The 12,221-nt window shown below is 50.6% G+C and overlaps 2 protein-coding genes across 4 annotated transcripts in view; one reads left to right on the top strand and one right to left on the bottom strand.

The window, feature by feature from the left end:
* arhgef19 (Rho guanine nucleotide exchange factor (GEF) 19) overlaps positions 1–7,701 on the top strand; it is a 15,557-nt gene extending 7,856 nt beyond the window's left edge. For both annotated transcript variants that reach the window (XM_004084425.5, XM_020699815.3), the window contains exons 2-16: positions 870–1,545; positions 1,615–2,082; positions 2,690–2,813; positions 2,892–2,977; positions 3,057–3,313; positions 3,397–3,557; positions 3,639–3,791; positions 3,886–4,015; positions 4,110–4,184; positions 4,253–4,342; positions 4,414–4,577; positions 5,276–5,434; positions 5,514–5,593; positions 5,662–5,766; positions 5,840–7,701. In XM_004084425.5, the coding sequence (XP_004084473.2) occupies positions 891–1,545; positions 1,615–2,082; positions 2,690–2,813; positions 2,892–2,977; positions 3,057–3,313; positions 3,397–3,557; positions 3,639–3,791; positions 3,886–4,015; positions 4,110–4,184; positions 4,253–4,342; positions 4,414–4,577; positions 5,276–5,434; positions 5,514–5,593; positions 5,662–5,766; positions 5,840–5,994 (2,862 nt within the window). In that variant the 5' untranslated portion in view covers positions 870–890 and the 3' untranslated portion in view covers positions 5,995–7,701. The remainder of the gene's footprint in view (positions 1–869; positions 1,546–1,614; positions 2,083–2,689; positions 2,814–2,891; positions 2,978–3,056; positions 3,314–3,396; positions 3,558–3,638; positions 3,792–3,885; positions 4,016–4,109; positions 4,185–4,252; positions 4,343–4,413; positions 4,578–5,275; positions 5,435–5,513; positions 5,594–5,661; positions 5,767–5,839) is intronic.
* Positions 7,689–12,221, bottom strand: part of LOC101168915 (putative pleckstrin homology domain-containing family N member 1) — a 6,473-nt gene continuing 1,940 nt past the window's right edge. Inside the window, exons 2-11 of one of the 2 annotated variants that reach the window (XM_004084422.5) lie at positions 12,081–12,192; positions 11,679–11,825; positions 11,458–11,544; positions 10,770–10,848; positions 10,562–10,698; positions 10,350–10,493; positions 9,938–10,024; positions 9,668–9,743; positions 9,242–9,318; positions 7,689–8,007 (exon numbers count right to left, since the gene is read on the bottom strand). In XM_004084422.5, the coding sequence (XP_004084470.1) occupies positions 7,984–8,007; positions 9,242–9,318; positions 9,668–9,743; positions 9,938–10,024; positions 10,350–10,493; positions 10,562–10,698; positions 10,770–10,848; positions 11,458–11,544; positions 11,679–11,825; positions 12,081–12,192 (970 nt within the window). In that variant the 3' untranslated portion in view covers positions 7,689–7,983. Of the gene's footprint in view, positions 8,012–9,241; positions 9,319–9,667; positions 9,744–9,937; positions 10,025–10,349; positions 10,494–10,561; positions 10,699–10,769; positions 10,849–11,457; positions 11,545–11,678; positions 11,826–12,080; positions 12,193–12,221 lie in introns of both variants that reach the window. The other variant, XM_011492660.4, reaches the window with a different exon arrangement.

Here is a 12,221-nt window from a genome sequence, read left to right as displayed (position 1 = left end):
CAAATGGGTGTTTGACAAGCCCTTCACACATCCGTAGTGATGTCTGCTCAGCGCGGGGTTTCATCTCCAAGAGTCCGTCAGCTCAGAAGATGTCGTAGACCAACTCCTTCACCTGCTGAAGCGCTTCTGGTTCACCTTCACCTTTGGACCTCCATTCCAAACTTCAATGCAGATCTTCCTTCACCCTGCAGCTGTGGCTCATGGCGCTCCATCTGGTCCTTGGCTTGCAGCTACAGTGACCTTTTTCTCAGGGATGTCGGATCCTACTTTTTGTGGTGAACGTTTGCGTCTGCAGCCGAGAGCCATGGCTTTGCCTCAGTCCAGATGTTTGGAGCCATTGGTGGGATTCCCTGGTAATGGCTACCAGTAACACATACCATGGAGGGGGGGTGTCCTCCATCATCTTTCATGAACTGCATCCACATTATTCCTGGGCTTGGCTGCCTTCTGTTGATCCGTTTGTGGGGATGATGACCACTAGCAGGGCAGGTTTGTTTGTGGACTGAAAAGTGAAAGTGAGTGTAATTCTTCAAGCCAGTTTTCACGTTGGCGGGTTTCTTAGATGTTATGCCAGGCAGTTTTTTCTACATCCAGGTGAGGGAACCAGATGACTCTGATGTTGGAGCAGAATGAACATGAGTTTCTCTGGAAGAGCATCTGCAGGACAGAAGAAACCCTCCGTCTGGATCAAACCAACCCGTAGTCACTTTTGTTTGAGTTTGTTTTCTAAAAGTGGGGAAGAAGGAAACCCTGGAGGTTTTTTTGTTTAAATTGTTTTGCCTCCTTTGTGCTCTTTCAACAGTTTACTTCACAGAGCTGCTGCCCCAGCATGTCCGCATCAAACGTTTGCTTTCTTTTCTCTGCTGCAGCTCCCATGAGCCCGTTCAGCCATGTTCCCCGGGTATGGATTATCAAGCTTTCCTGATTTCCAGCCCCACCTTCATGCTTTTGGCTGCAGAGGAGAACGTCCCAGCATGTGGATCCCGCGCTCAGGAGAGCCCCAGGCGCCCAGTGACTCCAGGGAGGGCAGGCCTCTCCTCCACAGGCACGTTGCCGTGTGCCAGCAGGAGACGTTGGCTTTTATCGAGCTGCAGCCATCGGTGACCCCCAGACTACCGTGTTTTGGTCCGCAGAGGTCAAGCGTGATCTCTGACGCTGAATGCATGTCTCACTCTGTGCCTCTGAGAGGCTTCAGTCAGACTCGGATTGAGCTGAATGACATGCAGAAGGGCCGCCACAGGACAGCCAGTGAACACGACACGAGGCCCCCCCCTCCTGGAGGTACCAAGGATGAGCTCCAACACAAAAATCCCAGCAGGACGTTCCCACAGGAGCAGGCAGAGCCGCATCGAACGGTCACGACCGTTTGTCGCCCGCTCCACGCGGCTCTCAGCCTTCCTCTGCCTCTGCCCCTGTCCTCTCTGTACGGCTGGGAAGCTCAGGCACCGTGCTCCCCATCCTCTCCTGAAAGCCCGGGGTTTCCAGGTCCAGACAGCCTTCCTCAGAGAAGAAGCTCCCAGGGGTCCATCAAGGAGAAGTCCATGCGTGAGTAGATGGAACAGCCGGGCTTTCAGGCTGACTTCTTCTGTTAACTTCAGGTTTTCTTCTCTCCAGGGCGAAAAATGCAGGTTTATTCTCCAGACAGCCTGAGTGACGAGTCCCTCAGCAGCCCGGTTCTGGAGGCCGACTACATCTTTCCTGGACCCTTTGCTTCTTTCCTGGAGGAGGACCTGAGTGGATTATCGTCCCTGGAGACCCCCTTCACCCCCCCATCCACAGACGGTGCCGCAGACCTCAGTCAGGAGGATATTTTCGACGTCCCTGAAGAGCCGTTGCGGATCATAGAGGACTCTGATCCAGGAGCCGAGGAGGACCGCAGATGCGTGGAGGCATCCGTCCCCTCAGGAGGGAGCTTTCTGACACGCTGTCGTCATGGAGACCAAGAGCGGCGGCGCTTCTCCGCTTCAGAGCTGATTTCCAGACTGCAGCTTTCTCAAAGGAAAAGCTCCTTTACTCTGAAGCTGGGGAAGTCACTGTCGGCTCGGGTGGCTTCCAGGGACCGGCAGAGCCCCAACCCCGACTGTAAGTCAGATCCCTAAAGCTACGCTCACACCGCCCTCCGCCACACGCCTCGATGTGACCACTTCACTGGAAAACTCCATGTAAACATGTTTGGAGCTTGAGCGTTAAAACAGCTGCGTTTCATGTCTGTTTTCTGGCTCGACGTCCAAACGCCTGTTAAAGGTTAAACCAGCTGAACTTTGACCAATCAGGGACTCTGATCTGTTAGTGATGCACGGATGGCGTCCCTGTTGATTCACGGAAGTGCCAACTATTTGAAAATTGATCAAGAACGAGAAATTCTTAATTGCGGTTTGTGTCTGGCTGGAATTCTATAACACCAAGTCTCATTTATCGGAGAAGAGCTGAGAAAGAAAAGATTCACCAGATTTACACCGATTTATGACGTTTCACACCAAGACTGTAGGTCCATGCGTTAGTATCAGGGAACGACAGTCCAGTCTGAACACCAAATGCTAAACATGCCTTCAAGAACACGTGTGTAGCGTGTCACATGGCTGGTAGCATCCCAGAGTTTGGTTTTTGGGCTTCCATCGTCATCAGTAAAGCAGCAGAGAAGCTTCCGTCTGGCGGCACTGATCCTCCATCTGCTTTGGCTCTTCTACAGATAAGTCCAACCACAGACACCGCGGCTCCGGAGGCTCTGGTGACAGCGGCCCCCACAGTCCTGTTGGACAGGCGCCCCCCCTGCCCAGCAGTGACGGTGCTCATCGGTGGAGCACAAAGCTCGGGTAATGAGGAGGCGATCAGGAGTACCTCCTCTCATGGAGACAGACATGTTCTAAGATCCTTTGACTGTCCCTCCCCAGGATGAGGAAGAAATCCACGGAGGAGGACTTGGGCGGCGTCGCTCCGGTTTTGGGCTCAAACCGGCTCTCGCGGTTCCTGCCCAGCTGTGCGTCTCTGCTTCTGTCAGATCTCCACCCTCTGTGGTTTTTCTGGACTTAACCTGTTTTGGCGTCTGGGTTTTGCAGCGATCCTGTACCAGGAATACAGTGACGTTGCCATCAACAGAGAGATCCAGAGACAGCAGGGGAAGGAGCCCAGCACAGAGGAGGAGGGCCTGAGGGACGACGGGTCCGATGGGACCCAGTCTCCATCAAATCTGTCTCCGTCCAGCTCCTTTCGCTCCTCAAGAGGTTCTGCTTTTGCGCTGTGGCAGGATATACCAGACGTCCGGACCAGCGGCCAGCTGGACCACTTCAGCAAGGAGGAGAGGAAATTACAGGAGGTGGGTAAGATGACGGCTCTTCATCCTGGACGTTCTCTGCTGGAGCGCTGCACGAGGTTCAAACTCCACCTTCTTGCCCTCAGGCAAAGTTTGAGCTGGTGACGTCAGAGGCGTCCTACATCCGTAGCTTGACCATCGCAGTGGACCACTTCATGCTGTCCCAGGAGCTGGCCGAGTGTCTCGGAGCTCAGGAGAAGCAGTGGCTCTTCTCCAAACTCCCTGAAGTCAAAGACGTCAGTGAGAGGTGAAGAGCTGCACATTTTCCCCTCTTCTGTACCTCCTCTTGCATCAGACCTCCTCTGAGCGGATTGTCCTCTCTCTCCAGGTTTCTGCTGGACCTGGAGCGCCGGCTGGAGGAGGACATTCTCCGTTTTGATGTTTGTGACATTGTGCTGGACCACTGCACTGCTCTGCGAAGAGTCTACCTGCCTTACGTAACCAACCAGGCTTATCAGGAGCAGACGTACCAGCGGCTGCTGTGAGTTGTTGCTTGAACTGCAGCTTCCACGAAGCTCCTTAGCTGCTAACCACCTTCAGACTCTGCAACTTGTTCCTGTCCTCTGTCCTCTCAGGCAGGAAAACCCTCGATTCCCGGGCATCCTGGCCCGCCTGGAGGAGGACGCCGTGTGCCAAAGACTCCCTCTGACCTCTTTTCTGATCCTCCCGTTTCAGAGGATCACACGGCTGAAGATGCTGGTGGAGGTGCAACGTGTTCCTCGTTAGACAGCGCTCATGTTGGGATCAGCTTTGTGCCTCTCTCCTGCCAGCATGTGACTAAAGTTGCTTTGTTTCCCAGAACATCTTGAAGCGAACGGCTCCAGGATCACGAGATGAAGACACCGCCACCAAAGCCTTCAACGAGCTAAAAAAGGTGCCGATCCGCTTCTGTGACAGTAGGAGGACGGTTGTCTGCAGAAATAACCATGTTGTGCTGCTCAGATCATCAGAGAGTGCAACTCCAGCGTGCAGTCCATGAAGAGGATGGAGGAGCTCATCCACCTCAACAAGAAGATTCACTTTGAAGGCAAAGTGCGTCCAGTTTGAGGGCTTTGGCTCCAAGCTGAAGCAGTTTTTTTTCATCATCCCTCCTTCTGCTGCAGATTTTTCCGCTCATCTCTCAGTCCCGCTGGCTGGTGAAACACGGGGAACTTCTTGAGGTGGACACTCCGATGATGAGCATCTCTGGATCAAAGCTCAAGCTGCCCACCAAGCCAGTGTACCTCCACTTGTTCAACGACTGCCTGCTGCTGTCCCGGAGGAAAGAGTGAGTGGTGCTGGAGAGCAGGTCGGGCCTCCGGCGGGTTTTCCGTTTCAGGCCTTTAGCAAACACCTTCACCAAGTTCACGATGCTTCATGGTGGAGGAAATCCTCACTGAGAGCAGAAGAACAATGTTCAGATGAACCTTTGAAGGGCCTGGGTTTGCAGTTGATGCTGATGTGCGTCACTGTGAGAACTACTGCAGACAAAAACTTGTTTCCTGCAAATGGAACAAACAGCATTTTCATCTCATCTTTAGTTGCTGTTTGAATAACATTGTAGGCGGAGTTCTCAACACGTTTCCATGGACACTTATTTCTAATGATCATTGGACCAGAGGCTGAAGAATCAGAAAAAACGTTTCCAATCTGCTGCTGTTTGCAAAAGTCTTTTTGATTTTGACAGTCAGTGTTGGTCCAAAAAGGTTCCAATGCCTCAAAGCTCCAAACCTTTGTTTCCATCGTTCTGCTTTTAATTTCTTTGGTTTCAGTTCCCATGTTGCTTTGGGGGCCTGAAATGCTGCTTTCAGTCTGAACCAAACATTGATGAGACTGAAAGATGCAGGATGTAAAAACCCACATTTAGACGTTTCTTCTCTGACTGCTGCTGGCAGGAAAGCATCCGTGTCCCGGCTGCTCGGGGCGCCAACGCTTCAGTCAGCTCAATGCAGGAATCTACATCCCTTCTCTTTCTTTCCTTTGCAGAACGTGGAAGTTCATGGTGTTTGTCCATGCCAAGATTGGAGAGCTGAAGGTGAAGGATCTGAGTCAGAAGCTGCAGGGCATCTCAGGCTTCATCTTCCACCTGCAGCTGTGTGAAGGCCAGCAGCTCAAACATCAGATCCTGCTCAAGTCCCACACTGAGTGAGCAGCATCCGTCTGTCACGTGGCTCACCTGGGATGCTTCTCTGTCCATAACGGGCCTTGTTGCTCCTCTGTTCAGGAGCGGGAAGCAGAGGTGGATCACAGCAATGTTCCCGTCAAACCCACTGGAGGACATTGAGCAGGCCACAGAGAACGACGGTGAGCTGCTGAGAAGCTGCAGACCCTTCAGACCCGGCTCAACCCTCACCGTCTTCCTTTCTCTGCAGATATATCGCAGGTTCAGTGCATCAAAAGTTATCAAGCTCAGGAGCACGACGAGCTAACGCTGGAAAAAGCAGACATCCTTCACGCCAAGATAATAACGAGTGACGGTAAGAGCCTTCATCCGAACCTCAGCAAATCTGACCAACCGTGTGAGCGTCTGGTGTCTGTTGGGTTTCCCAGGCTGGGTGGAGGGCATCCGCCTGTCAGACGGGGAGCGTGGCTGGTTCCCCAAAACCTACGTGGAGGAAATCACAAGCCGCAGCGCACGCCTGCGCAACCTGCGGGAGAATATCCGCATCAAATGTGTCACACAGAAACTGAGGGTGGAGGACTGAGGACGGCTCACCTGCCGCTGGTGGTGGTGGTGGGGGGGGTCCATATGTGGAGCGCAGAGGCTAAAGTGCATCAGATTTTCATAAACACTCTTTGAATGCAAACACTGCTTTTTGGATCAAACATTTTAAGCTCAAAGTCTTCTGAAAAATTGAGATTTCTGCTGCTGGTTCCTTCTGGATTCAGAAACTTCTGAGTCTTTAGAGCGTCTGATTGGAGGATGCATCCCCCCCCCCCCGGTCTGCAGAACGATGAGCAGACTGACATTGGGACACGCTAATGTTAGCATGCTGCTTGGAAGAGTCGTCACAAAAGCTGATAAAACTACTGTTATTAGAGATTGCAGAGTATAGAAAAACCTTTACTGCACATGTGCAGCTTTGACTGGAGCAAGTCACACGTATTGACTGTATCTGAGAACTGGACTGAGTGGCCCCTCCCCCATGGCTTTCCAAACAGGAAGTGGCTCCAGGAAGCCAAAATCCCACCGACTTCTACAGAGAAATAAACAGCTGTTCCTCAGTCATTCTGTTGGTCAGAAGAACCACTCTGGCTTTTTTTTACATCTTCCTAATAATCCTCAATTTTTAAACATTTTTCTGTAGTTCAAGTTTTAAAGTAATAAACTAACCAATCAGAGCCCTCGATAAGAGTAGGTGAAGCATGCTGGCCCCCACCTCTAGCCAAAACGTTTGATTGACAGATTTCATGTAGCCCATTCTAAAGTCAGATTGCTGCTTACTGACAACATCTGGCTCCAACATGGCGGCATCCGTATGGTTGGAGGCGGAATAAACCATTTTCTATGGCTGTCGTCTGTCAGTCCAGTTCTGTCATACAGTCGATGGTCAAACAACCCCCCCCCCGTGCCTGTTCTCAGCTCGGTCCCACGGTTTTGTGGTTCCTGCTTTCTCAGAGGCAGAAGATCATGAAGCTCGACGGAGAACTCTGAACTGATCTGTGGCGTCGTCTGCAGAGCTGGACGTCTGTGATCGATGAAGACTTTGTGTTCTTTCAGGTCTTCCAATGGAAAAGTGACTCTAGATGACTAACACCCCCCCCCCCCCCCCCCCCCCCCCCCAGTACAAACCGCTGCCTTTGAACAGCCTGTAATGTTTTTTGGGGGGTTTGCATCTGATAGAAGTGCTGAACTCTTTAGTTTAGACTGAACTAAGAAAGAAATAACAAAGAAAAGACCCCCCACCCCCCACCCCGCTGCTGTAAATACAAACCAGATCGCTGAAAATAGTCCCCAACCGATGCACTGTCCTTTTATTTATCTGCTAACCTCTTTTCATACTTAAAAAAACGTATTTTTAGCCACATGTTTAGACTTTTTATGGTGTCTGACTTAAAACATATTTAATTTAATCTGAAATTGGATTTTTTTTCCTGAACCAACCAAAGAAACCTTTGTGAGGAAGACTCCACTGCAGATCGTTTTAAAGCTTTCTCCCACTTTCAGGAGCCAAACAGACTAAAGATACTGCCCCCCCCCCTAACTGAGGTCCCACTCAGTGTAACTGAGCCTCTTTACATAGTTATTTATGTTCCTCACACCCTGATGCTCATGGATTTGATCCTCCAAGAAGAGATGGGGGGTTCGTTTACTTTTACAACCGTATTTTATACTGAATAAAAAATATACAATAAAGGGAAACTTGTGTTCTACTGTACTGAAATAAACAGAATCCAATTTTTTTTTCTGAGCGGAAAATGACAGCGTCTTTATTTATTATGTTTACTGACAAACATCAACATACGGTTCTCAGGGATTATAATCTCAGAGAAATCTGATCTGGTTCCCATGCTCTGTCATCACACATCAGAGATTATAATCTGGGGTGGTTCTGCCACTCACTCCCTCACCAATCAGAGAGTATAATCTCAGGGTAATCTGGAGTGGTTCGTCTGCGCAGTCAGCTGCATCCGTTGACGGGAATCTGCCCGCCGTCCCTGGAGCTTCGGAACAATCGGATGAGGATTGAGATTCAGAGTAAGGTGGCCGCTCCTGTCTAGCTGCGGAACAAAGACAGAAGAACATTTCTGCAGAGACAACTCGGTTCAGGTTTGAGTCCGAGTCCACAAAGGCACAGCATCTTCAGCATAGAGACGCACTGAAGAGCTTTCAGGACGAGGTTTCATCCTGAGGCAGAAGTCAGGCCAGTTCCATCAAACCCTTTTCCTCACACAGAACCCTGTAAGGATCTCCTACATTCATGGACGCTGACCGCTCAGTGTCTGTAAAGGATGGATCTAAAAGCTGCTGCTCCAAAGAGTTTCAGAAGGGACGAAGAATCAGGCCCCAAAACACCAAACCTTCAGGTTTCAGCCCTAGATTTTACAACAGGAAGTTTTTTCAAAGTAAGATGGAAGAAGGAGTAAAAATTAAACACAAGAAAAATGTCAATAAATGACAGACAACGATGCGTTTAAGATTATCTGAACACCTGAATGAATGCACAGCTCCATCCTGCAGCATCCAACAGCATCCTGCAGCATCCAGCTGCATCCAGCTGCATCTAGCTGCAGCATCCTGCAGCATTCAGCTGCATCCAGCTGCATCCAACAGCATCCTGCAGCATCCAGCTGCATCCAGCTGCATCCTGCTGCATCCAACAACATCCTGCAGCATCCAGCTGCATCCAGCTGCATCCTGCTGCATCCAACAGCATCCTGCAGCATCCAGCTGCATCCAGCTGCATCCAGCTGCATCTAGCTGCATCTAGCTCCATCTTGCAGCATTCAGCTGCATCCAGCTGCAGCATCCTGCAGCATCCAGCTGCATCCAGCTGCATCTAGCTGCATCTAGCTCCATCTTGCAGCATTCAGCTGCATCCAGCTGCAGCATCCAGCTGCATCCAACAGCATCCTGCTGCATCCAACAGCATCCTGCAGCATCAAGCTGCATCCAGCTGCATCCTGCAGCATTCAGCTGCATCCTGCAGCTGCATCCGGCTGCACCCTGTTGCATCCAGCTGCCTTAGCCCAATCTGTGCTGCATTCTAAGTTTCTACCTGAACACGATGACCGTCTTCCGTCATTCTAAATGTCCAACCTTTGATTTTAGATATGAGGCCCTTTTTTTTCTTCCCTTTTTTATTTTTTTTATTACTTTTTTTGAATAAACGTTATGTAGCGAATAAACGTTTTATGTTAAAAGCTAGCGGTTCTCTTCAGCTTCACTTTTTGGTTTTGTGACACGGTTTCACACAGTCTCAGAGTTCTACAAACAGGAAACAGTCCAACCTGCTGCAGATGGAACATCCAGTCCTCATAGTCCTCCAGGTGGGAGCAGGAGACCAGCAGGGGCTCCAATAGTTCACCTACAACAAAAACATCCATGGCAGCTTCATGAGAGCAGCTTTGCACTCTAAAGCTACACAGAACTCAGAACAACTGGACTTAACCCTTGTGCTATCCTATGACCCCTCCCTTCCATAGATGTGTTCTCCCTACCATGACAAAGGTGGATAAAGGTGGAAAGATTTCATGTAATCCATGGACACCAGTGAAGATCACAAATCATTGAAGAAAAAAAGTTCAGAGCTCTGTCTAGTGGGTCTAGATGACCCAACTCCCAATGTTAAAGAACCTAGGATAGCACAAGGGTCACAAGGACATCGTCAGTCCAAATGTAGAAATGTGTGGATGTCCTGTGTGAGTGCAGCATACCCGTGAGCTCGAACTCCAGCCGCCCGAGCAGGGCGGAGCGCTCCACGGCTCTGACGCTGCGTCTGGCTAACCGGCCCTGTTTCATACAAAGGAGGATGTTTTAGGAAAAGGTGAACTTTCTTTGGTCCTCGGTGAAGAACGAAGGAAATCTAATGACTGAGAAGCTTCAGTTTATGCAGACAGCAGGTCCGCTGTTAAAGACAGAACCCTCAGTCTAGACCGTTTGGACCCAGACCAGAGGATGAGGAGCAGAACTGTCTGTCATCTTACCTCATATTTCACATTCAGCCGCTTGCTGTCAACAGAAAGCAGGAGCAGATCTTGAGGAAAGAGAACCAGCAACCTCTCCTGACGTCCCTGAAAAACACGTTTGAGTGAGGAGTTCGGCAGAATCTGTTCAGAGGTCGAAGGCGATAAAGTTTGAGCTCAGAGGAAAACCGCTGCTCTCAAAACGGGATTGATTCAAGTTCATTAAACCCAACTGTATTTCCTTTCATGAAGCAAAATTGATTTTCTTTCTGTTTTTGTTTTAGAGCACAGTGATTGCTCGGCTGAGTTGTGGGTAATGTCCATGTAAAAAAACTTTCTTCAGAAATAGGATTCATGCAGTTCTGGTTCTGAAGCGCTCATGAGAAAAGCATCGGTTTGGGTTTCAGAAGAGGACTGCAGGGGGGGCTCTTGCCTGCCTGGAGTTGGTGATGTGAACCTCAGACATGCACACCAGCTCCCCCATGTGCTGGATGGGTGAACCCTCCCACTGCCAGATGGGAGCGTGCAGTAAGTATTTCTTCAGCTCTTCTCTTTTCCAGGGTTCATCACACGGCAGCTGGTGGGACAGCAGGTGTTAGCAGCAGGTCAGAGACACCGTTTCCTGCAGGAGGTGTTGGTCCTTACGAGGTAGGACAGAGCGCAGTGGGACGGGCCGCTGGGCTGCTTCGTGGACCTGCATCTCCTGTCTTCGATGAGCTGCAGCCACCTCTGCAGGTCTGCAGCGCTGGCGCAGACGAACACCTTCGACTCCATCATTGGACCTTGATGGAAGAGGTGGACAGCAGTTAGTGCAGCTCAGGACGTCCCGCTGAGCTGACCCTGAAGGACTCACCGCTGATCTCGAACCCGTGTGGGGAATAGGATGTGTCTGGTTCTGCCTTCACAGAAAGTCCAGAAAGAGGAAGAATGCCCTGCGAAGAAGAACTGATCAGACCAACCCTGATTCTGGACCGAGTCTGAGTTTCAGCTCAGAAACTCTCCAACAGAGATGGTTTCTCCATCCTCCCACAGGAGGCCACTCAAAGGAACTTGATTCAAACTACATTTTACTTCCAAGAGCCAAACTGGCCCAGTGGCCTAGTGGGGGAGCGACTGCTTTGAAACTAGTGGGTTCAAGTCCACGTTTGGGTCAAACCAATGACCAAAAAAGAGGGACCCAAAGCCTCTCTGCTTGGCCCTCAACATTTGCATTGGGGGATTGGACTATTACGAGTTCCTGAGTGCAGCTCACTGTCCATCCAGGGGAGGAAACATCTTCGTGTGTCACAGCTCATGGTTCTTTAACCAGACTTCAGTTTTTACCCACAACCCACTGCTGCACATGCCAGCCTGTTTGCAGCTCCTGACCTGCAACCGCCTCAAGTTCAGCTCATAGACGCTGAATCAGTGAGATGTTAGAGATGACTCTAAAAAGATTTGGTGTTCTTTAGACTCGCATGTTACAGTTGATCAGCCTTCACACATGCAAACCTTCTTCTCTCGGCTGGAGGAGTTTCTAAATGAAATACAGACAAAAGAACCTGATAGGCGAAGTCCCGTCTGGAGTGGTCCAGGGCCAGAATCAGCAGATGGAAGGGGAACAGAACCAGGAAGAGTTCCCTGGTCTCCTGATGACACAAACATAACATCTTTTCTTCACGTTCTGCCTCATCTGCCTCTCAGACAGCTTCATGTTCTAAATGTCCTTCACCGCAGACGATGAGACGAGAAGATGAGCTCCTGACCTCATCTGGCGTCTAACCTGAGTGTGCCGGTCCCACAGAGACACCAAGGAGGAATGAAGGACCTCTCCGTACAGGTGTGCAGCCTGGCCCTCCCAGCCCCTGATGGGCTGCTGGGAGCAGATCCTGTGGTGCAACTCCTCTCTGCTCCTGCCCCACAGCACCACCTGCAGGCAGACCGGAGCACCGACACACATCTGAGACCCCAGAACATCCAAACATGACTAATGAGTCCGTCTCTGAGGGAGAAATGTCTGCTCTTCAGACAGGAGAAGAACGTGAAGGATTTGGATCTGTAAAGTTTGGATCATAAAGGAGACTCCAGAACCCCTCAGCTCAACCACATGCAGACAGTGGAAAGTACACAGCCTGAGGGTTTGGTTCTGACTTTGTCACCAGCAAACAGCAACGGCTTTAATGACCTCTGGTTCCAGGAGACGCGCCGACGACCTCGGAGCCGGCGGCTGCACCTGCTGCTCATCTCTGCTGTTCCTCAGTGACAGCTGAAGCCTGGCTTCTCCTGGACTCCAAACCCTGCAAAAGTCACGGTTGTGCGTTTTTAT

The sequence above is a fragment of the Oryzias latipes genome, chromosome 7 (assembly GCF_053564925.1).
Source record: "Oryzias latipes strain Hd-rR chromosome 7, Olatipes_Hd-rR_3.1".
Lineage (NCBI taxonomy): Eukaryota > Metazoa > Chordata > Actinopteri > Beloniformes > Adrianichthyidae > Oryzias > Oryzias latipes.
Note: the sequence above shows the minus strand (reverse complement) of the source record. Positions and strands in the feature narration are given on the sequence as shown.